The 23063-nt window shown below is 44.5% G+C and overlaps 1 protein-coding gene across 8 annotated transcripts in view; it reads left to right on the top strand.

The window, feature by feature from the left end:
- Positions 1 to 23063, top strand: part of FRY (FRY microtubule binding protein) — a 468020-nt gene that overhangs the window by 383246 nt on the left and 61711 nt on the right. For all 8 annotated transcript variants that reach the window (XM_059717956.1, XM_019498273.2, XM_019498271.2 and 5 more), the window contains 5 exons: positions 316 to 514; positions 8481 to 8602; positions 14562 to 14749; positions 17374 to 17468; positions 20704 to 21311. In XM_059717956.1, the coding sequence (XP_059573939.1) occupies positions 316 to 514; positions 8481 to 8602; positions 14562 to 14749; positions 17374 to 17468; positions 20704 to 21311 (1212 nt within the window). The remainder of the gene's footprint in view (positions 1 to 315; positions 515 to 8480; positions 8603 to 14561; positions 14750 to 17373; positions 17469 to 20703; positions 21312 to 23063) is intronic.

Raw genomic sequence — 23063 nt, 5'->3', positions numbered from 1 at the left:
CAGTTTACAGAAAGCCCTCCTTCTAAATGAAGCAATACTAAGAAAAAGTCAATGTTCAAATGCTACAGCTATAGCACCGGAAAATTATCTTGGACTTTTTGAAGAGTCCATTTTGTATTCCATCCTGCAAGATAGAAAATATAAGATCTTTAATTTTCACTCTTTGGAGATATTCTCATTTAACATATTTTTTCTTCTTCCCAGAGAAAGTTTTGAGCAGCATACTGTTTTAAAAGACTGTTTTCCTTCATTACTGTCTGAAATGCTGATCTAAATAGTGCGTTCCATCTTTATCTTCTCCTCTGCTGCTGCCAGGTGGCTTTGACTTTCTACGGGAATACCAGTCATCTCCAGTGCCAGACTCTGGTTTAAGCTCCAGCTCCACCTCCTCCAGTATCAGTCTGGGGGGCAGCAGTGGAAATCTTCCACAGATCACCCAAGAGATCGAGGACATGGACACAGCTGTTGAAACAGATGAAAAGGCAAACAAGTTAATTGAGTTTCTGACAACCAGGTAATCAAAATAAGGAGAACGTACCCTTGGTTACATTGTTTCCAGTGTTTTGTAAAATGATCTATAGCATCTTGTAAAAGACACAGATGAAAATTATTGAGTTTTCATTTTCTTTTATTAATTACATTGAGTAATTACCTTTAGTAATAGACTCCAGTTTCTGTGTTTTTGATACTTGCATCACAAAAGAGGTAGTTAAAAGCATTAGAATGTCAGTGCTCCTATAAGAAAATGCCAGCTGCCAGGATTAAAGAGTTAAATGATTAATAGTATTACACTCCAAGCAGAATTAATGGAAGAGAACAGTTTTATAGCTATAACAGTGACAGCAGTTTCACAGGTGTTGTGAGGGGCCATAGTGAGCCTAATTTTAATTGCTGAATAAGACTGGCAGGTCCTTGTCCTGTCCTGGCATTGAAAAGAGTTAGGACCTGAATCTCATTTATACTAAATCTGCTTTATACTGCTTTTGTGGAGGAAAGCAGCCTTAAAGTATATAGATTTTGAAAGTGTTGGAACCTAAGCTGTATCATCCAAAGAGCAGCCACAGGTGGGGCTACACTTTAACTTTCCAGAAGTATACTACATAACTGCCAGAGTAAAAAGGGTGGATTAAGTGGGGAAAAAAATCAAGATGATTAATAAAGATAAACCAGCAAAAGTCAGCTTTATACATGGAATTTTGTTAGGTCTAGATCTCATTTGCATTTAGCTTTATTAATTTCTACTGTTATTACTGTTTTGGGGGGCACTTGTATTTGGTTGGCTCTCTCTCTCTCTCTCTCTCTCTCTCTCTCTAATGTTTCTATTTTTTATTTTTAGAGTAAATAGTTTTCAAGTCTTTCTAATCACTTAAAAGGCATTTCAGAAAAACACAATGGAAAAGGTCACATTATTACAAAGTATCCAAGGTTGCCTCCTTGCCTCCGGGGCCTGACCCAACTCTCCCCAGTGCCCTAGCCACAAGGTGAGGGGTCCCCATTCCTCACCCCCTCCTGCCAGTTTTGGCCATTCAACAGCCAGCAGCTCCCTCTCCTTCCCCCTGACAGCCCAGGGGTCAGGGTTAGGGACCAGCCCAGCACCTATATGAAAAATTAATCCTGGAGGGAACACAAGTTCCCTAAGGTGCTCTGCTTTTGAGTACCTTAATGTAATACTTGATTTAACCAGGGTTAATTTTTTGCGGTATTGGCCATTTGAAAAGCAGTCTGCAGCTATGCACATATGTTAAGTCATGACTGTAGAGCACTTTCAGGGGCCAGATCACTCAAAAACTATCACTTCTGTCTGTGCCCACAGTTGTTCAATAGCTTTCTTGCAGGAGAAAATTTGCTTTTCCACAAGAAAGTTAGATCAATTCCCAAGAGGAAGATCTCCCTTTCCAACTTAAATGGCTATACATTACTCTCAGGTGTTGAGGATACCCTATATCCTACAGTCCTTTGCACTCCCTCCTTCTCTCTCCCTTTAAGGGAGCACTGGCTCCCCGATAACCAGGGGTCTGGGTTTTCCATTTCCCACATAAAAACAGAGTAAACCGTGGATTTTACCTTTTACTGGAGGCAAACAGATTTCTCATTCTGCCGGAGAAGCCTGTGGATTTTGCAGTTTTGCAATGAGCTCCCTGCAGGCTGGCACAGTTCCAGCCCAGAGTTCCCTCTAAGCTGTGTAGCATGCATAGCTGCGCAGGAGCACCTGGCAGCATGGCATGAACTTGCATGCACAGCCGTGCACACCATGCAGCTCAGAGGGAATACTGTTCCAGCCTGCAGGGAGTTCAGAGGGAATGGGAGAAGGGCAGTCAGGCAGGGGGCACTATGTGCACATACATACACATGGCCCCAGGCAACCAGGAGAGCAGTTCCCACAAATAAGTAGGTGGAGGGTGGGGGTATTGAGCCCCTGTAGTCAGGGAGGGTGGGAGTTGGGCAGGGCTGAGGCTGGGACTGAGGATGGTGCCCAGCTGGGCAGTGCATGGGGCTTAGGGCCCGGGGTTCCAATATGCAGCTGCAGGGCCCCAGCAGGGCAGGGCCATGGGCAGCTTGTCCGGAGGGCAGGGCTGACTCCCCAGTGCTGCTCACAATCCTGAGGGACAGGGGGGACCTCTGCCCCCCAGATCTATGCATGGGGCAGGAGTGGGGGTGGGCAGTGCTGGATTTAAGCATAAGCTAAGTAAGCTTCAGCCTAGGGCCTCACATTATGAGGGGCCTCTAAACCAACCCCCAGACCGTGAAGGGTCAGCTGCCAGACCAGAAGTGACCGCAAACCGGCAAACTGCAGCCCTGCGGAGCCAGGCAGAGGCCGTGACTCCTCCCACAGGGCCCATGGCAGCTGCAGTTGAGGTTTTGGTCCACCCTCCCCCCCACCCAGGGGGGGTGACCATATCTTTACTTGTGTTTTGGCCGGAAATTCTGGCTGTGGGGCTCCACACATTGGTCTGCAGTTTGCCAGGTCACGGCCGCTTCTGGTCCACAGTTTGCCAGGCCATGGCATAGAAAGGCTGGGAACCCCTAGTTTAGGGCCCCAGCATGTCATAATCTGGTCACCAGAGATGTCACCAGGGTAGTGTGAAGCTTTCAGCGGCAGGCAGCTTTTCCATGCAGCCCTACTGTTCCCTGCCATGCCGGGTCATGCCTGCTGGGCTGCGGAGGCCCCGGTGTAGGGCAGCAGGGTGGGAGCCTGAGCCCACAGCCTGTGTCCACCCCACGCACAGATCTGGGGGGCACAGGTCCCCCCTGCCCTCTTGGCAATGCATGCAGCAGTGCAGAGCTGGCCTCTCCCACCCGACCCCACAGCAGGGAGGCAGCAGAGGAGAACCGGGTTTCACTCCTGCCAGAGACAGGGGGCTATGGACCCAGGGCCAGGACCCCATAGCCCTGACAGCTGGGGGTGGCAGTGGGCTGGGGTGGGGGCAAGGGGCACTGGCAGGGCCAGGGGGCTGTGGGGGTGGGGGGAGAATGAGAGGCACCAGCAGGGCCAAGGGGCTGTGGGGGGGGGGAGAGTGAGAGGCACCAGCAAGGCTGAGGGGGACTGTATGGGGGGGGAGTTAGGGGCACCAGCAGGGCTGTGGCGGGGGGCTTTTATTTTAATCATGGATTTGGCGGGGTTTAACAGAGAATTTGCAGTTTTTTAATCAGAGAATACTAGGGTCCCTGCTGATAACCCACCTAGAGGTGAGGTGTCTGAGAACCCTGTAGGGACTCTACTTTGAAAAATATCCCCATCCCACCAGTCAGCTTGGTGGGAGGATGGGTATTTTCCTGTGGCCAGAACCCTCCCAGAACATGTTCTCACTGCAGGAGAATGGACCGCTGTTCAGCCAATCAGCTAATGGACAGGAGGTGGGGCGGGCACTTTTCCTCCAGTGGGATCCCTCCTGGATCCTCAAGAAATTGATTCTGGAGAGAATGACGCCCAGCCACTCGCTTCCATACCCCACTATAATCCTACTGGTTGGCCCAGACCTGTGCAGGGGGAGGCAGGCTGCTGTGCCATGGCAGCAGGCTCTTGGATCTTTGCCACCACAGGAGGATGCCTTCCTCCTTCCCTGCACTCCTGTGGGTCAGCTATTTTCCCATGGCAGGAACCCTCCTGACAGTCAGTCTGGGACTGCCTCTGGCAACTGCTCCTTTTCATAAGCTGTTAACTGCTTATTGATAGCCTGCCCCCTTCCCCAGCAGGGGAGAAGGTAGGCTGTCAATAGGCTCCCCAGAGCATAGGGGTGGCCCAGGGAGCAGGTTTGTAGTTCTCCCAGGTAGAGCTTGCCTGTGAAGCTCTCCAGGTGTAGGGCTGGAACATCTGTACTCTTTAGCTGCCAGGCTATTTTTCTAGTGGTAAGAAGTGAATGCCTGTCCATGGCTAATGTCCTGTCCATGTGACAAGTTAAATTCAGCTTCCATGCATCCCTTATACATGTCCAAGGGGCTGGAGCCAGGAGCAAAACCCAAAGGACAACCTTGACAACATCTTTTGAAACCCTCATTGTTCACACTCTGCAGCTCCTACATGACTGGAGCTGCACAGGGAATAGTTCAGGACAGAGTCAAAGGCTCTTTGCTGAACTTTGTAACATTCCAGTTGCCTACATGATGTATGTCATGGAATCAATTACAAAATTATAGACTCTCAATAACAGCTGGGATTGGGGGTAGGAAAACCTAACTATGCCCCTGGGACAGAATTCAGGTCCACATTAACCCTGTTTATAAAGAATTTACACATTAACTATAGCAGTACAACCAACCAACCCCCCCGTGAACACAGGTTATACCAATATAGTTTATTCCAGTATAGAAAGGAGAATAAACTATGCTAGTGTAACTGCAGTCACTGTGGGTTATATCAATGTCGCAGGGCACCTCGCTGCCCCACTCCTAGAGAGGGGAAAACTGCTGGGGAAAAGCCCTAGCAGGGATAATGAGCTCAGCTGTGAGTTGCCAGGGCAACTCCAGATAGATTGACTCACAACTAATGAGAGTCAGCTGCCTGTAGGAGGCAGGGCCTGGCCCTTAAAGCCCAGGGCTGAAGCCAGGCTGGCTGATCCCTGCCAGCAGCCAGAGGGGCAGGGGCAGGGGCAGGGGCAGGGGCAGGGGCAGGGGCAGGGGCAGGGGCAGGGGCAGGGGCAGGGGCAGGGGCAGGGGCTCATGCTCATGCTCATGCTCATGCTCATGCTCATGCTCATGCTCATGCTCATGTAGCTAGGATGTGAGTACCGCTTGAGCAGACTGAAGGATGGTGGCTCTGGGACGCAGGAACTATGTTGTTACAGCCAGGCGGCCTTAAGTTAAGTTATAGCCAGGAAGCTTGTGTTTTGTTTTGGTAGTGTTTGTATTACACCAGTGGCTAGGGTGAGGCTATAAAGGGTTGGAGGAGGCCTCATAGGGACCCCAGAGGGGTGGGGCCCCAGCGCCTGAGGAGGGCGCAGTGTACTCATAAGGGCCCACAGGGTGTGGGGCCCTAGCGCTAGTGAGGGCGCAGTATCCTTATCGAGGACTCACAAGGGAGTGAGGACTCCGGCGCCAGTAAGGACGCAACTTGCAGGGTGTGTAAACCCCAGCCCAGAGAGGGGCGTTCTGAGAAGCCCCAGCGCGGGCATGACGAGCCCCAGGAGGGGGCACTACCAAGAAGCCCTAGCGTGGGTGTGACAAGCCCCAGAAAGGGGGAGTGCACTTTAGAGGAGCCCAGCGTGGGCCCAACAAGTCCCAGAGAAAGCGGGGGACTACTGAGAAGCCCAAGGTGGGCACGGCGAGCCCTGAAGAGGGGGAGCGCCTTATTGAGAAGCCCGGGATGAGCATAGCGAGCCCAGTCACAGGCTAGTATGGCAGCAGCCCTCAGACAGGGGTAGGGTACTGCGGTGGACCCCGACGGAAGGGGTTAGTGGTACAACGCCCCAGGAGAAAGGCAAGGTGCTGTGGTTGTCCCTGAGGAGAGGGGATAGCAGTGCGGTGAGCCTGGGTCAGAGAGGGTAGCCGTGTGGTGGGCCTAAGGGACCGGAGGCTCGGCCGGAAGTCCTGTAGCGGGCCACATTGTTGTAGAGAAGGCCCAGGGAATTTAGACCCGGGGAGAGAGTAACGAGGGCGTGGTGCTGCGGTTGTCCCTGAGGAGAGGGGATAGCAGTGTGGTGAGCCCGAGGAGAGAGCCCAGAGTGGGCTAGATCACAGAGGAGGCCCGGGAGAGCAGGCATGTATTTTGATGGACCAACGTCCAGTACGTCTGCGAGGCTTGGGGCATGGTATTAGGGGTTGGTAGGAGCCACGTGTAGCCCATAAGGCTAGGGTGCCCCAAGGCACCCATGGGTGCAGGATAGGACCCACGAGGGGTCCAGGAGTTTACGTGCCCAAGGAGACGCAAGGCAGCCTCCCTATTATATTTACCAGCAAGACATGGCGGGCGAGAATCGAGGGTGCCCTTGGGCCGAATTGGCACGGAGAGAGGGCCTTAAGGAGATTACGGCCCTCCTGTAGGACCCCGCCGTGACAATCAACATAACTGTTTTGATAATAAGTCTCCCATAAGCCAAATGGCTACTATATTTTCTCACATACAACACACACCTTTCTCCCCCAAAATCAGCCCCCCAAAATTGGGATGCATGTTTTAACTGGAAAAGTTGTTTTCTTCACTGGAAAAGGAGTATTCCTGGAGACCCTGTGAATGCCATTCAGCAGCCATTTGTGTCTGTTCAGCAAGCTGAAGGAGCAGTCTTGTGTTAATTTTCTCAGGGCCATAGCTATTGGCTGAACAGCGTAGATTGTGCCTGAAGCAGCAAGTGAGCTGCTGGTAGTATCTTGCTGAGGCTTGTGATATGGAAGCAACACTTTATTTACAGGAATTAATATAAATACCTACTTACAGTAAAGAACTAACAGTCTTATTACTGCCCTTTTGCAAGTTTCTGCGGCCTAATCTTTTGTGAAATAGGCCCCTACTACATGTTACATATATTATACAAGTAATTGGTTAATTGTGTAATAATTTCAAACCGGCCATATGTGAAAAGTAAGACCAGCCACCAGTGCAAAGTAATTATCACAAAATTAACTGGTTAATCATGCAATAAATTTATAACAGCCACATGTGCTCAGTAATTATCACACAGTAAAAATTACTATCCAGCTATAAAAAGAGCAGGAGACAGTTTGCCACACCAGGAAGTTCTGGATGCCTCACTCTGTGTTCGCAGGAGAGCTTCTGTGTCACACAGTTGGCCACAACTCTGGAAAAATCTTTTTCTACTTTCTGCCTTCTAAAAATAAGACTTTTTTTCTTATTTTGAGTCATGTTATATGTGAGAAAATACGATATATTATATTATGTCTGCATAGGCCAGACAGAAGCCTGAAGTCCTGATTTATACAAAACTGCTATGGACTTGGATGGAATTTTGCCTGAATCAGGACACAAGCATGAAATCCTAGGTTTACACTATTACTACAAGTGGTTCATATCTAATTTATTAGCAAGCATTAGAGTTTACTACAGATTTCAGTTTTTTTGTGATTATTCATAATATCATATAGCCTATCACAGTAAATACCCTCCCTAATTACCTCATGTAATATGGCTAAGACTTCATGAATGGGAATAAATTAAACCTCACCAAAAAGGTCTGATTAAATTAAAATTATGCACTCAATAGTAAATGTGTTTTTCAACTGGCACCCACTCCTTAGTTTCATATCTTGAATTTGTTTTACAGTAATGCCCTAGGAGGACTGCTTTGTGCTTCCTCAGGGAATTTACAATAAAAAAAAGATGCTAAATTTGATCCTTCGGTCTCCATGTTTACATCTAGCTGTTTCACAACTCGGGCATTTCATGCCAAGCTGCTGAGCAGCACTGCATGCATAGGTTTAGCAATCAAGGTCAACACTGCAGAGCCTCCTCTATACTGAGGAATTAACCAAGAAAAACCTGCTAATTTCAGCACCAGTAAGAGCCTTAATGTAGACTAGGCCTCTGTGACTGACCCATTCTTTACTTCTTTTCTTCAGGTTACTTTGAAACAGTGGTAAAAACACTAGAAACTACTGGAGCACCATCTACCATAGAGCTCCTGCCAATACTAGGAATTTATGATAGCAACTGAGAATTCTTTTTCAAGCTTCCCTAGTAGTCTATGGCTTTAATTTTTTTTTAAGTGTTGAAATCTACCCAGTGCTTTAAAACTTATAGAAAAAAAACACCCCTTCAAAAAACATCATCAATGGGTTTTGCAAATAGCTATTGAAAACCAGAAGCCTTGAAATGTCAGGCCAATATTACCTTTTGAAGTGGAGAATTTTATAAAGTTTGATTAAAAGTATTTATTTATTTTTAGTTCTCATGGAATTGTTTGATCAGTTTTCCAGGAAAAGCACTACAAGTTTCTAATAGCATGTACTGAATAGTTTTTTTTTTAAATTAGTTGTATTTATTTCAAATGCTTCAAAGGAATACCTGTACACTTTGTTACATTTCTCTTTAGGGCATTTGGTCCACTTTGGTGCCATGAAGATATAACACCCAAGAACCAGAATACAAAAAGCACTGAGCAGCTTACTAATTTTCTACGTCATCTTGTGTCTGTGTTTAAAGATTCCAAGTCAGGTACTGAATATTTTTCCCCATAATGGCTAAATACTGTACCCTAGTTTAATATGCCAGCCAGTGGGATATTTCTGGTGTTGGTTTATGGAAACTTTCCTCTAACTGCCAGTTTCTTTCCCTCACATGGCTGTTATAAGAGCTTTCTTGTGCAACAGTGCCCTCTGTTCTATGAAAATAATAATTTCATTACAATATAGTTCACCTTTTTTCCATGTTAGAAGTTTTTAAATAATTTTTGTTTTATAGTCTGTTTAAAGTAATATTTAGTATGATTTTTGTCTGCAGATTCAAATACATTTGAATGTTGCAAATAAACACTTTCAAATTAATGTTAAATAACATTATTTCCGTCTAATAGTAGCTCACCTTGTATTCTTTTACCATACTTCTCCAAAAGCTGATACAATCTTGTATTTTAGGGCTGTGTGAAGCTTTGTTCCCTGATTCAGTTTGGTGGAGATTCAGCCCGATTTGGTGGCCGAATCTCCAAATCCAATCAGAGGACCCTTTAATCTCTGAATCGAATCGGAACCCACCAAATTGATTCAGAAAGATTCAGAGATTCAGACAGACACAGCTTTAAAAGTTTTTTCTACATACCTTGAGGTACCAGCGCAGTTCGTGATCACTGTGATGCTGGGGCACATGGAGTGTCCACAGGAGTGCAGGAGGGGCCCCCCATGTGCTCTGTGGCAAACCTGGAAGTGGACTGGAACTACTTCCAGTCCACTTATGGGTCTCCCAGGGAGTGTGCTAGGGACCCCCCCCCAGCATCCCTCCCTAGCTCAGCAAACGGCTGCAGGGGGACCCTGGGTGCCCCCCCCCCAAGACCCAGGAGGCACCAGTCGCTGAGCCAGGGGGATGCGGGGGGGGCCCCTAGCGTGCTCCCTGGCACACCTGGAAGTGGACCAGAAGTGCTTCTGGTCCACTTCCGGGTCTGCTGTTGAGCATGCTGGGGAGTCCCCCATGCTTCTGTGGAACACTCCATGCACCCCAGCATCATAGTGTTCATGAGCCGCCTGCTACCTAGAGGTATATAGAAAAAACATTTAAAGCTGTGTCTATGTCCGAATCTCTGATTCTTCAAATCAGCATCAAATCTTCAGATTCGGATTTGACTGAATCGAATCAGGGACAGTGATCCAAATCAACGAATCAAATCACCGTCCCTGATTCAGTCCGAATCCAAATCAAATAGGGCCCACTTCGCACACCCCTATTGTATTTTCTTTAAGCAAATACATTGTATTCAAACATATAACAGGAGTAAGTTAATATTTTTCCTCAGGTCCATGGTACATTTTTATCCTACGATTTTTTTCTTTTTTGTCTTTTGGGGAGCTGGACCCGATGATCCTTCAAGGGTCCCTTCTAGCCCTATGATTCTGTGATTCTTTCCTTAGTTCTGTGTATGCTAAAGCAAAATGTATATCCTGTAAAGGATGCATTTGTGTTATGAATTTGCTAGACAAACATTGTCTTGGATTGGACTGTAGACAGACACTAAAATAAGCAGTTCTTCAAACATGTCACACTAAAACGCTTTGATTATTCTATTAATAGAAAACATCTTTGCCTTTTATTTGTAAAATGGATCAAAAGAATTAATCAGTTTTCCTGACAAACTATACTATATTTTCTCATGCACAGCACACATCTGTTTCCCCAAAATGAACCCCAGTTTTTGGGGGCTGATATAAGCAGGAGAGCTGATTTTCTGCCCATAGTTGATGCACCTGCTTTGCTTCCTGCTCCACTGTGCAGCAGCTGCTGCATTACTGTTCAGGAAGGGGATCAGTTGTCTTAATGGCTCATTGTTCGTCACTCCAGAAGTGTTAACAACACTCTCTCCTTTTTAATGGTCTTGATGTTCTTAGAAAATTCCCCTTAAGCAAGTTTAGCTTGATTATCTCACTGTTCCTGGTCTCTGTCCTCCTATTTCACAAGTGTGACAGGATGGGTCCTTGAGCGATTGTGGCTCCCCTAGGCCTCCCTAATACCACCAGCACTCCTAATCCTCTATATAACTTCCCCTGTTTGTTTTGCCTGGCACTCCTTGTTGTTCCTTTGTTATTAACTAGGAGGCTTCCCCTGAGTCCTGTAGCACTCTCACTGTCCTCTACCTATCTAACTGACCCCTCAGAGTCCCTAGGTCCTTAATTCTTATACTCTAAACTATTCCATTATCCATGGGTGTCTCTCTATTCTGGTGTACCCACTGGTGCCTGGGTGGCATTTGAGCCAGTGGTCACCACGTGTGCCCCAAAAGGCCCTAATTTAAGTCATAGGGCTCTTAATTCTGGCCTCCTGCCACCACAGTAGCCATGCCCATGCCTTGCAGATGTTACTTGGTCACTGTTTGCCTTCCTGTGTAGGTTTTGGCCTTCTTATCCTTAGCCTACAGGGTACTCTGGCTGTTGACTGGTAGCCTAAACCCACTGTCTCTGGCCTGGTCTTTTCAGTCTCAGCCTCATGTCAGCCCCTAGCTACCTTCTGGACTCTGGCCCTCTCAGCCTCAGGCTGCCTCTGTCACCCCCTCTGGGCTCAGGCTCTGGCCCCGTTGGCCTAAAGCCTGCTCCTGCCTTTTGCCTCCTGCCCCGGCGGGATTCAAAGTTTGGCATGCCCCAAGCGCCCCTATGGCTTCCTTTCTACCCTTACAGCCTCCATCTGTCCTCCAGTATAAACTAAAACAAAAATGCAAGCAACTGCTTTAAAATCAAACCCTCAAAATCCCCCCTCTAGGCCATCATACCACTGCCAAGCCACCTCGCTGCAGAGTTCAGGACTTCACTGCCCCTCTGCTACAGGGACCCAGGTTTATATCCCCTAGGCTCCTCCCCTTCTGGTCAGGTGCTCTCCTGACTGGCCACAGATGTGTCCCCTCAGCTTCTAGAGCAGCTTACTGCCATTTCTCTGGCTGAACTGTAGGGCCCTTGCTGCCTAACCAGGAATCTGCCCTTCTGTCCTATTGCTAGGCAGCTAGCCTCACAATAGGCATTTGCCACCTATGAGCCCCTGGCTGCCTATTCCCCTGCAGCTAGCCCATAATATGTGGGCTTCCCTCGCACGGGGACATCCCTGCTGTAGCTTCTCCCTTAAGTAACAGTAGCTCCTGGCTCCCTGTTACACAGTCTTAGAGAGATTTTTTAGCTCTTTTCAAAATCATAAATCCACCAATGGACACCAGTCTTCACTTGTAGCTAGGGTTTCAGCTTTAATTAAGGAGGAAAGGGAGGGTGAGTCAGCTGAAGATCGGGCTGACTCCACTCTATGCAGCCATTAATCTGGAAACAAGCTTTCTTTATTTGGCCTTTCAAAAAAAAGGTGTGTGTTATATTCAGGAGCATGTTGTATGCAGGACAGTTCAGTATTTTGTTTTTTTTATTATGGTATGGCAGAGCATACTAATAAATATGCTAAATAATATTTTCATTAGTAACAGAAAACGTTATTGAATGTCTGCTGAGATAGGACCACAGTCATTTTATTTGTAATAAGGAATTGTTTTAAAGTTCATTGAGATTTACAGAAAGATTTCCTTCCCTTAACTTCAACTGAGTTTTGAATCAGGTCCTAAGATCCTGTGTTCAAAGGTTCAAAACACTATATTACATTGAGTGCCACAGTGCCGTACTTACTTGACTATAGGATGAGATTCCCCTCTCCATTCCCCAACAGCCTAAGGAAAAAGTCCCCTCATCTTATATTTGCATCCAGGAAACCTAATTAAATACACTGCCTACAGTTAAACTGCTGCCAGAAGTAACGTGCTTAGTAATGGGAACCAACTAAGAAGTTGATTGAATGCAGCCCACACTTACCATGCCTGTAAAACACATGACCTATATTAGGCAAACATACTGATGGGAACCTACCACAAAGCTAGGTTAGTGTAGTCCATCTAAATAATATATAGAGTTTATTGTGTTCAGTCCCCGCCAGAGCTGACTCTTTTTCAAGTCATAGTGAACCACTACACTGAATACATTTTGACTTCCTCTTTACTGTCACAGCTGAGCAGCACCCTTCCCATTTCCAATGATTCCTGTTTCTTCCTCAGCCTTAACTGTCTGGAAAACATCACCAAACATTTATGTAGATGAGAGCCTCTGTCACCAGCTCTGTCAACCCATTGCATGTAATTTTTATGGCCCTGCCCTCCATGTGGTGGAGCCAGACCAGGCACAGCTTCATGCTTCATTTGCATATACATTTTTAGAGTTTCCCAAAAGAACACCCAGTTCCAGTCACAAGTGGGGGGCTAATTAAGCACATGGATACTTTGGGGGGGCGGTATCTGAAGTACACACATATTCTGGGCTATGAGAGCACCTTGGTTTGAAATTATGTTGACTCTGGGGCCCAGCTCAATGAGCTATATCAGTGGTTCTCAACCTTTGGTACCACCTGCCAATCAATGCGGCAAATGTAAAACGCAGCAAAAGCGAAACCAGTAGTCCCACTATGGCACTTCCAGTTTCGCTGCTGCAAGCTGAGTCCCACTTCTTCCTTGTGGACCACGGCCTGGGCGGGGGGGTGAGCCAAACTCAAAACTCAGCACCCGCATACCCCCTGCCCGTGTCTCACATACCCCCAAGGGTACGCTTACCACAGGTTAAGAAACACTGAGCTGTATGATATATGATAAGCCTTTTAGCTTTGGACTAATACCATGCATCATTTGTCAGAAGTGCTGATCACAAGTGTATTTATGCAGTACCTGTGTTGAAACTTGCAGCAGTTTTAAAAATGTAAAATGAATCAATTCTGGATTAACTGTATCTATAGGTTCCCATAGTAATTTGCCTATCTCCAAAGTACTCCAGGTACAGTTATTTTAAAGTCAGTGTTTTTTATTCCCTTGCATTTCAGATTTACCTCTTATTTCCACATTGACAGTAAGGCAGGGAACGGGGCTCAGGGAAAAGAAGTTGGGGTAGAGAGCAAGGGGACCACCTGAGCTTCCCCAACCACTATTTTCTCTACTAAAGCACAGGGAAAGGGATAAATTCAAGCCAAATCTCTGATAATTAAATTCTATACCTGAAAAATTATAACAAATTTATAGATTTTCCATATATAGAATCTAATTGGGGGGGGTCATCTTAAATTCAGGTTGTCTTAGATTTGTGTAAATAAGGTAATTATTACTACACCCTTATGAGGAAGAAAAGTACTATTGTCCTGAAGGAAATGTTGAGAGATATGGAAGTGACAATCACACAGAAAATCATTGACTATAATTAGAACATGCTCTTTACTTTAGGTGGTCAGAAATACGAATTAATTGAAAGCTGAATGTTTCAAATGTGTCTTCTTTGAAAATCCATTTCAAAATAAAAGTGAAAAAGTATTTTGATAAGATGTTGGCCTTTCTAGAATGGAAAAATTTAATTCCTGTTTTGAAAAGACTTTTCCATGTTATAGAATGTAGTAAAGAGTCCTACCCATCATCATTTCTGTCAGACACACCCTAGGGACTCCTGGGCATTCCTCCAGTCCCGTCCCACAAGCTCCCTGTGTAGCACCTTCCTATCTCCCTCTATTTCAGCCATTTCCTGCAACACCTTCCTTTCCTTCCCCTTCCTCCCTTTATATCTCCCCTTCTAGGAGGTCTTTGCAACCTCTGTTTCCCTCCTCCTCCATACCAGGATTCCCCAGTACTTCCCTCCCCCTGCCACCACCACCACAGCTTTTTTGCTAAGCTACTAGCAATTTCAGTATGCTGTATTGTCCTGAAATGGGGGTTATTCTCCTATTTAGAGAAAATGAACAATGGTCCTATTCCTTTAATAAATTAATATCCCATAAAAACTCTTGCCAAACCTCTTTGAAGTGCTAGGAAACATGGCAAAGAATTGCTTAACTATAGGTTTCAACCATAAATTAACTTTATATACCACACAGTAAAATCTGCTACTTCATAATTGAAATATCAACATATTCCTTTGCTACTTAGGATTCCATTTGGAACAGCATCTGAGTGAAGTTGCTTTACAAACAGCTCTGTCAAGTTCCTCAAGACATTATGCAGGTCGCTCTTTCCAGATATTCAGGGCTCTAAAACAGCCTCTTTCTGCACATGCATTGTCTGACCTTCTGTCAAGGTTGGTGGAAGTTATAGGAGAGCATGGAGATGAGATTCAGGTATGTGTAAGTGATGTGGTATATTCTTGATAACATAATGCGCATGTACATTATAATTTACTTCAAATTATTGTTAAAGACTAATGAATTTAGGAAGTATGCTGTAGTATAAATATGAGCATAACCTTAGAAAAGAACAGCAATTATATTTTTAAAAATGAGTTAGTTTGATAAGATCTATTTTTAATTAAAAAAATGTGATTGGCATTAGTTATATTACTTTGTTTAAATACTCAATTAATCTGGTGCTAACTCAGCTCTTCCATTTGTCTGTGATCAATGTTAGGCTGACTGTCCTGTAACTACCCTTTTTAAAAGTTGACATAATATTAGATTCCTTCTCATTCTTTACACCTTTCCAAGCATACCAAAACTTATTAAAATGCAAACATTAACAGTTTAGAGTAGCAGTGTAACTAAGCAGGGGCAACTGGGCAACAGCTCTGGCTATTGATTTGGAAGAGGCAGGGTACAGATGCAAAAATAACAGCTGCTAGCCAGTTGTGCTGCCAGGAGCTACTGCTGCCCCATGCATTTGCTTTACCCAGGATATCTGACAGCCCTGTTACACCTGTAGACCGGGAAGATCCTCATCCAGTTCTTTCAAAATTCTTGGGTACAGATTACACACTTTTACGAGGAAGGACAGGATATCTTTTTATTATCTGTTGTTTATCATCATTGTTACTTTTAGAATAAAAGATATGTCATTATCATGTGACACAAGTACATGATCTGGCTTCTTCCACAAAATACAAATCACACATATTTAGTGAGTATTTTTGCCTTTTCTGCATTCAGGTCTACCATTTTATTTATCAGTGGACCAATGTGATTCTTAATATTCCTTTTGTTCCTAATACATTTTTAAAATCTCCTCCTTATTGTCCTTAATTCAGTTGGACAGAGAATTCTTCTTTTGTCTCTTTACTTCCATTATCAGTTTTCTATACCAATGTTTCTCCACCTTTTAAGTAGCAAGTACCACCTAACTTCTGAAAGTTTTAATAAGTACACCAACACTCAATTTTCCAGGGGATTTTATATTTACAGACTACTGTGTTCTGTATGTTGGAAGAAGGGCTGTTTATATAAGACCATGATATGACAGATGTCTGATCTGGTGTGGGTAGGGTTGCCACTTTTTACACCGGGGTGCACAACTCAAGTACGTACCTGGGCTAGAGGTAATGTCGGCCAAAGCTAGGAGGGCACGCCAAATTTATTACCAGGAAATTTAAAGCGCTGCACAATGCACAGCGCACCAATTTTTTTCCCATAGTTTTGAGAGGAGGAAGGGGCGAGAGAGAGAGGAAAAGAGGCGAGAGAGTGTTGGGGTACCCACGTACCCCCTGCCTATGTCTCGTGTACCCCCAAGGGTATGCATACCACAGGTTGAGAAACTATGTTCTATACATTCTAGTTTATATTTGTTATGAACAGTTTACCCTTTCTTCCATTCTCTTACTTTTTAAATTCACAGCTGCTTTCACTTGCCTTCAAAGCCATGATGTTTTTATATCCAGTTTAACAACCTTTTTCGGTTATGGCTTTTTTAGTAACAAGTAAAATATTCTTAAACATTTTACTAATTTTTATATTTTATTATTTAATTATTTTCTCCAGCTGATTCTGCTCATAATTATTTTCATCTTTGTGAAATTGACTCATTCTAGACCACAACAAACAGTTATGACTGATTGGGACTTAGTTTCAGTTACCCTTGACAAGTGATCACTTAAGTGAGCACCGATTTTAGTTCTCTGATATAATCTGATATTTATCTATAGAGAGGAGATAATATAGATTTCCCCTGAGTATAATACAATATTTTGTATTAGGAAAGTAACACTTATAATTTTTAGAAATTCTAGTAGTATTTTCCTACTGACAGCATGAGATCTCCAGCATGCATCACTAAGATTAAAATCCTTAAAATAATACACCCTTTTTTCCCTGCTTTTCATGATAGGTGCTTAAAGAGTCCATCTCACTATTCTGAAATGTGATTTGGTGGTCTGTAACAGACTAATACACCATCTTGTTTTATAATTAGCTAGGGAAAAAAATAATATCCTAAACAAAAAAATACAAATCCCACCCTGACCTAATATGATTTTCAGACTGGGCATCTAATCTGCTCGGCTAGTCAAACAATGGCATTTCTTCTGAGATTTTAAAAAAATACAATGTTAAGTGCTAATGGTGTTAAGATTAAAACACACACACAAACACACACAAAACCAAAGCCTAGTGCTGTCTTTTAAGAAATGGACTGCTTATTTCACACTGATAGTCAAACGACAATAAAATGACAATAATATTCTGTCATGCTGCCTATTCAGAATCTGAAGCAGTGACCTGGAAATCAGTGTCTCTGTATTCCATTATCAGTTCCGTGACAAGTTATCTGGTATCCTTAAACTCCTTCACAGACCATTTAGAAAAAGAGAAAATAAAATTTGTAATGACCTTTACATCAGCAATGAAATGACTTTGGTGCAATAATTTTCTTTTTCCTGGGATAAATTATGCATTTCTCAGTTCGCCATACACCACACTTGCTTTTCCTGACTTCTTGGTGAATGCTTTTGTTGAAATGAATGACATTATGTATTTGATAGGGTTATGTAATGGAGGCCCTACTGACCTTGGAGGCTGCTGTGGATAATCTGTCTGATTGTTTGAAGAACAGCGACCTCTTAACTGTTTTATCTCGGTAAGAGCCTGTCCTCTTTAACTACATTCTTTATTTTTTCCACTAATGCAAAGTCCTGCTAACTGAGCAACATACAGTGATTTTGATATAACTGATCTCACTCAGAGCATACTCATAGAAATGTCTACGGGCAGTCCTGAGCAATTTGGCAACAACGCTTGTAATAAACTTCTCTTCCTTTCTGCTTCCTGCAGGCAGGCTCTTTAAATAAAAAGCAGCAGGATTTCACAATATATTTTTGTATTAAACATGGTTTTGAAAAAATACACAGGATGCTTTGCTTAAAATATGGCACGTAGAAGCAGATGTCATTTCCCGGTTTCAGAGAACTCATGACACCTTTTATCAAGCTTTCCCTAAAAACCTATCTGACCAGGCAGAATTTGCTCCTTTTTGTGGAAGAAATAGGGAATTTTACCTTCAGAATGTACTTATCCAAGGATTCCTCAGGAGGCTAACAGTATACTTGCAGTAGCCCTATTCTTCTGAATTATTTCATGGTTTCCCCTTCTCTTACTTCTTACCAGCAGGTCTGTAGAATTACCTCTCCAGACAGCTCTCTATAGAATCCCCAGGAAAGAAGGTTTCACAAATTGGAGGAAAGCTCCCCACAGAATCCATTTGGTATTTAAGGAAATACAAGTGTCCACTCTCTGCCTCTATACTCACCCCAGGCCTTGTTAGCTAAAGGTCTTTGACTTCACACAGGGCCCTCCTAGGCTGAGGTCTGGCAAACTCCCCGTTTTCTGTAACATAGATACAGTAAACCTGTATACTAGGGCTGTGTGAAATTTCAATGGGTGTTTCATTTCAAAGCTGTTTTGATGCGTTTCAAGCTTGAAACAGCAAAATCAAAATGAAAGGCTTCAAAACAGCTTCAAAACAAAACAAGGGCACTCGAAACATTTCGAAAGTTTTGAAACATTTCGAGTTTCGAAGCCAGGCTTGCTTGCAGCTAAACAGAAACTAAGGCGAGGGAGGAGGAAGACGGGGAAAGGACTGCTTTGATATTGACATCTAGCGCTCCCAGTTCATTTCCCCAGCTTTCTGATCGCTTCCCCCAGCTCTCTGATCATTTCCTCAGCTCTTCCCAGGCGGTGCGGGCCCCCGATTTGCACATGGGGTTTCAGTAGGCTGCCGCCAGCAGCAGCCACTTGGCGCAGCCCACGCCAAGCACCGGGAAGACTGTAGTGCTGCCGCAGCCTGCAGTGGCAGCCTGTTGAAACCTGGTGTGCAGATCTGGGAGCTTGCACCCCCCAGGAAGAGCTGGGGGAAGTGATCAGAGAGCTGGGAAATCAAACAGGGAGCTGAGGAATTGAACTGGGGGCTAGGGAAATGTTCAGGTCCCTGAACATTCCCCCAATTTCTGGTTCAATTCCCCAGCTCCCCAATCTATCCCCCAGCTCTCTGATCACTTTCCCCAGCTCTTCCCAAGGGGCATGAGCCCCCGGATGATGCGACACAACAGCAAGCTGCCACTACCACCTGGGGATGGTGGCAGCTCTGGGCTATTTCCCCAGCTGGCAGCAGCAGCCTGCTGAAACCCTGCATGCAGATCCGGGTGCCACACCCCACCAGGAAGAGCTGGGGAATTGAACCAGGAGCTCTGGCTGACAGGTGGAGCCACCCTTGCTCCCAGACAGGGTGTGGTACCCTGCAGAGCTGCTCTGCACTTGCATGGGTGCTAGGCGGGAGGTGGGGGGGCCATCCCCGCTGCCCCCCACTGCCCCACACTGCGCAGGGGGGTTCTGTTCTGTCACAAGCACCCAGAGGCCCCAATCACTGCTGCCAGAACCAGTGAGTGCAGGGCTTTTTTTTTTTAAAGGCTCCACACACACCAGCTGCAGAGCATGTGGATGACAGGAGACTGCCGCTGCTGGCTGGGGCCAGTGCCAGCACCCAAGTCTGCCCAGCACAGCCCGCACCAAGCACCAGGAAGAACCCAGTGCTGGTGCTGGCCCCAACCAGAAATGGCAGACTGCTGTCATCCCACATGCAGATCTGGGGGCCTGAGTCCCCTGGGAGGGCTATGGGGCTGTGCCAGACTCCTCCTGGTGGAAGTGGGCCCCCAGATCTGCGTGCAGGATGACAGCAGGCTGCCAGTGCCAGCAAGTGATACTAGTTTTGCTTTGAACAGTTTGAGGTGCAGTTTCACAAAAACCCTTACACCTACCTCCTTGAAACATGGCAGGCTTCATGCCCTCATAAAGGGCTACCATCCCTGCAATTTTCATCCAAATCAGGCAAGAAATGACAAAGATATAGGCATTTTCATGATTCTCTATTATAGCCTATGGGCAAAATGTTGAGATGCGTCAAAACAGTGAAACAGTTTCAACGAAATGAAACAGAACAGTGTTTCAAAACACCTAAATGAAACACTGTCCCTTTGAAATGGGGAAATGGAAGTCGAAACGAAACGGTGTTGTTTCGCACAGCCCTACTGTATACCTTGGAGAGACTCATGTCTGTTGTAATCCTGATTAGCTGGGATAGGAACTGGGTGTGTCTCTAGACCAGCGATTCTCATCAGGGTACCATGGCACCCTCAGGTACCATGAGATTCTTTGAAAGGTGCTATGAGATATGAGAGAGGGGTAGACTCAGGCTTGTCCTTGCCTAGATGATTCTCTACCCCCACTGCCCAGCCCCTCTGCAAGGTAGTAAGCACTGTAATATACAGACTAGTTTTTAAATTGGATCCCATTCATTTCACAAAAAACATACATACATGCCTCAAATCCAGTAAGGGGTGCTTTGAGCCTAATGCCTCAAGTCTGGAAAGGTTGGGAATCACTGCTCTAAAGGAAATCCCTTAGATCTCAATTTTTTCAGCAACTTAGTAATTCACAAGTTAAAATTCTTGGGATATTCCTGCACATTAAGCAAACAACAGAACTACCTGGAGGTGGCAAGAGAGGAGCAGTTGATTTGGAACTGCAGTCTAGTATACCCTTCCATTTTCCAGATCAAGAGCCGCATGTTCCTCTCTACTGCAGAAATGTCCTCAAGTCTGTGGAAGAGCGTGGGATACACTATAATCTCTTCTGCTAGTGATTTCATGCAGTTGGGGCTCTATAGATTTGTTATAGGGTATTCCAGATGTGGGAATGGAGGGAACTAAGAAGTATTTTCCAGAGCAGGCTTCCACTGAGATTTTTATGGTTTTACTTGGGGGTGAGGGGGAGGTTGCTTTTTAATATTTAAAAGTTTCTTTTGTGATATGCATCTTTAGCTCGTCATCACCAGACCTAACATCAAGCACTAAACTGACCACAAACCGGAAGAGTACAGGCCAACTTAATGTAAATCCTGGAGCTGTAAGCAGTAACATAACCACTGCTGAAAGAAGCAGACACCAGAGGAGTTTTTCCGTACCCAAGAAGTTTGGGGATGTAGACAAATCCTCAGATCCACCACGCAGTGCCACGCTGGACAGGATTCAGGCATGCACTCAACAAGGCCTGTCCTCCAAAACCAGGAGCTCATCCTCTCTGAAAGACAGCCTGACCGATCCATCTCATATTAACAATCCAACCAACCTGCTGGCCACCATTTTCTGGGTTGCAGTGGCTTTGATGGAATCAGATTTTGAATTTGAGTACTTAATGGCATTACGGTTGTTAAATAAACTACTAGCTCATTTGCCACTGGATAAAGTTGAAAATAGGGAGAAATTAGAAAAATTACAAGGACAGCTAAAATGGGCTGATTTCTCAGGACTACAGCAGCTGCTGCTGAAAGGATTCACCTCCCTTACCACCACTGACCTCACATTACAGCTCTTCAGTTTGCTGACGCCAGTGTCACGAATATCCATGGTGGATTCATCTCAAGCTATAGGTAAATCTGTTATATGTTTCAGTCTTTCACATTTTGATTAGAAAATTCTTTATTTCATATAAAGCTTGCTTGTAGTAATTAAAATACCTTATGCATTGTCAATTTATTTTTGGTTTTTGTTTTTAAAATAGGTATATAGTTATATTTCTATTAGACCTTTCTAAAAAATAACCAAAGTGAAATTCTGACTGAAAACTAAAGTAAAAGTTGGTATTAGGAGGAGGAGAGATGCCATTTTTATAATGAAATATTCTTTAACATTTCATTTCTAGTGAAAGAAACCACCAAAGCCTACAATTATTGCAATATTTCTGTAATAAAGCACTATATTCTCCTTATATTCTCCTTTCTTGAGGTGCCTCTGGAAAACACATATAAATCCTTACTAGTCCCAAGCTAAAACCAGTTTTTTTACCCCATATTCCTCCAGATTTTGGAAAAAAAGCTATAACTCAATGCTGAAGTTGGCATCTTAAACCCATCCTGATAATGATCATTTTTGGATGATTTTTAAATTGATCAATCTTTCTATCAGGGTAATGCACTTGATTAATTAATTTATAGTCCTGATCCTATTTAAAGGCACGCTATCAGAATTAATAGATGATAAATTTGGTCAATTTTTTCTTCTTGTTTTTAGCATCTGCTTGTCAATTTTTAAATGAGAAGCAATACTGGACTTTTTCTTTAAAACACATATACCCACATACACATGTGTAGATACTCACCACTTATTCATTGTGCACTTATTAGGAGATATACGGTAATGAATTAGTGGGGAATAACTCAGTGCTGAGTCAGTGGGAGTCACATTCCCAAACAGATGGCTGAAATTGTGACCACTTTCTTCAGAATTATATAGTAGAATATTTCTACTGTCTATCTGTAGAAAACGTAAATCAAGCAGTTCTGCAGGCTTTCCATGAAGAACCTGAACAAGCTGCCAACTGTTTTGTGGCTTTTCTTGTTTGTTTGTGGTTTCTTTTGTCTTGTCTTTTTAAACATAAAAAGCTAAATTCGTCTTTGAAGTTAGATAGGCTGTTATTGCACATTTTGTTAAGGCCAAATCCTCTCTCATGTGACAGTCCCACTGGTGTTACTACCTTAATGGTTACATGTGATCACACGCCAACCATAAACTGGAATAGCAGAGTTAAGCTCTGCAGCTCCATTATCCTGACATGGTTCTGAGACGGAGGGAGTGAGCAGTTAGCTAGCACAGGAGTTCTCTCTGCTGCCAGGAAATTCTCATCTGGCTAATTTTCTCCCTCTGACATCCTATTCTTGGCACTCCGGCAGCGTAAAACAAAGGAAATTGAGCCTTAATTTCTGAGCCAAAAACTAACTGCATTTCTGTGAACTAGCTGCATATAGGCATTATGGCTCAATTCTGCAAATGCTCGTTATAAGGAACAGTGTTTATTTATACTGCAATAGCATTGGGCATCTATACACATACTCTGGGGGTGGGGGGTGCATTTTAATTAAAATGGCTCTTGACAGCTACTCTAATCAAAACGCCTGCCGTGTCTCATTTATTCAGCATCCTGCACTTCAAAATGACAGTGGGGGCACTTTCACTAAAGCTCATCTTACAAGCTTTGGTTAAAGCACCCCCCACCGCCATGTTGAAACACAGGGACACTGAATATATGTGACGGTGAAGCTATTGGAGCATTCTAAACAGAACACGTTGGAACAGGCATCCTGCACGGGTACAGACACCCATTGTGCCTAGTAGTAAGCACTCTA

This window comes from Alligator mississippiensis, chromosome 1 (genome assembly GCF_030867095.1).
Source record: "Alligator mississippiensis isolate rAllMis1 chromosome 1, rAllMis1, whole genome shotgun sequence".
Taxonomy (NCBI): Eukaryota; Metazoa; Chordata; order Crocodylia; family Alligatoridae; genus Alligator; species Alligator mississippiensis.
This window is presented reverse-complemented; position numbering and strand designations above follow the sequence as displayed.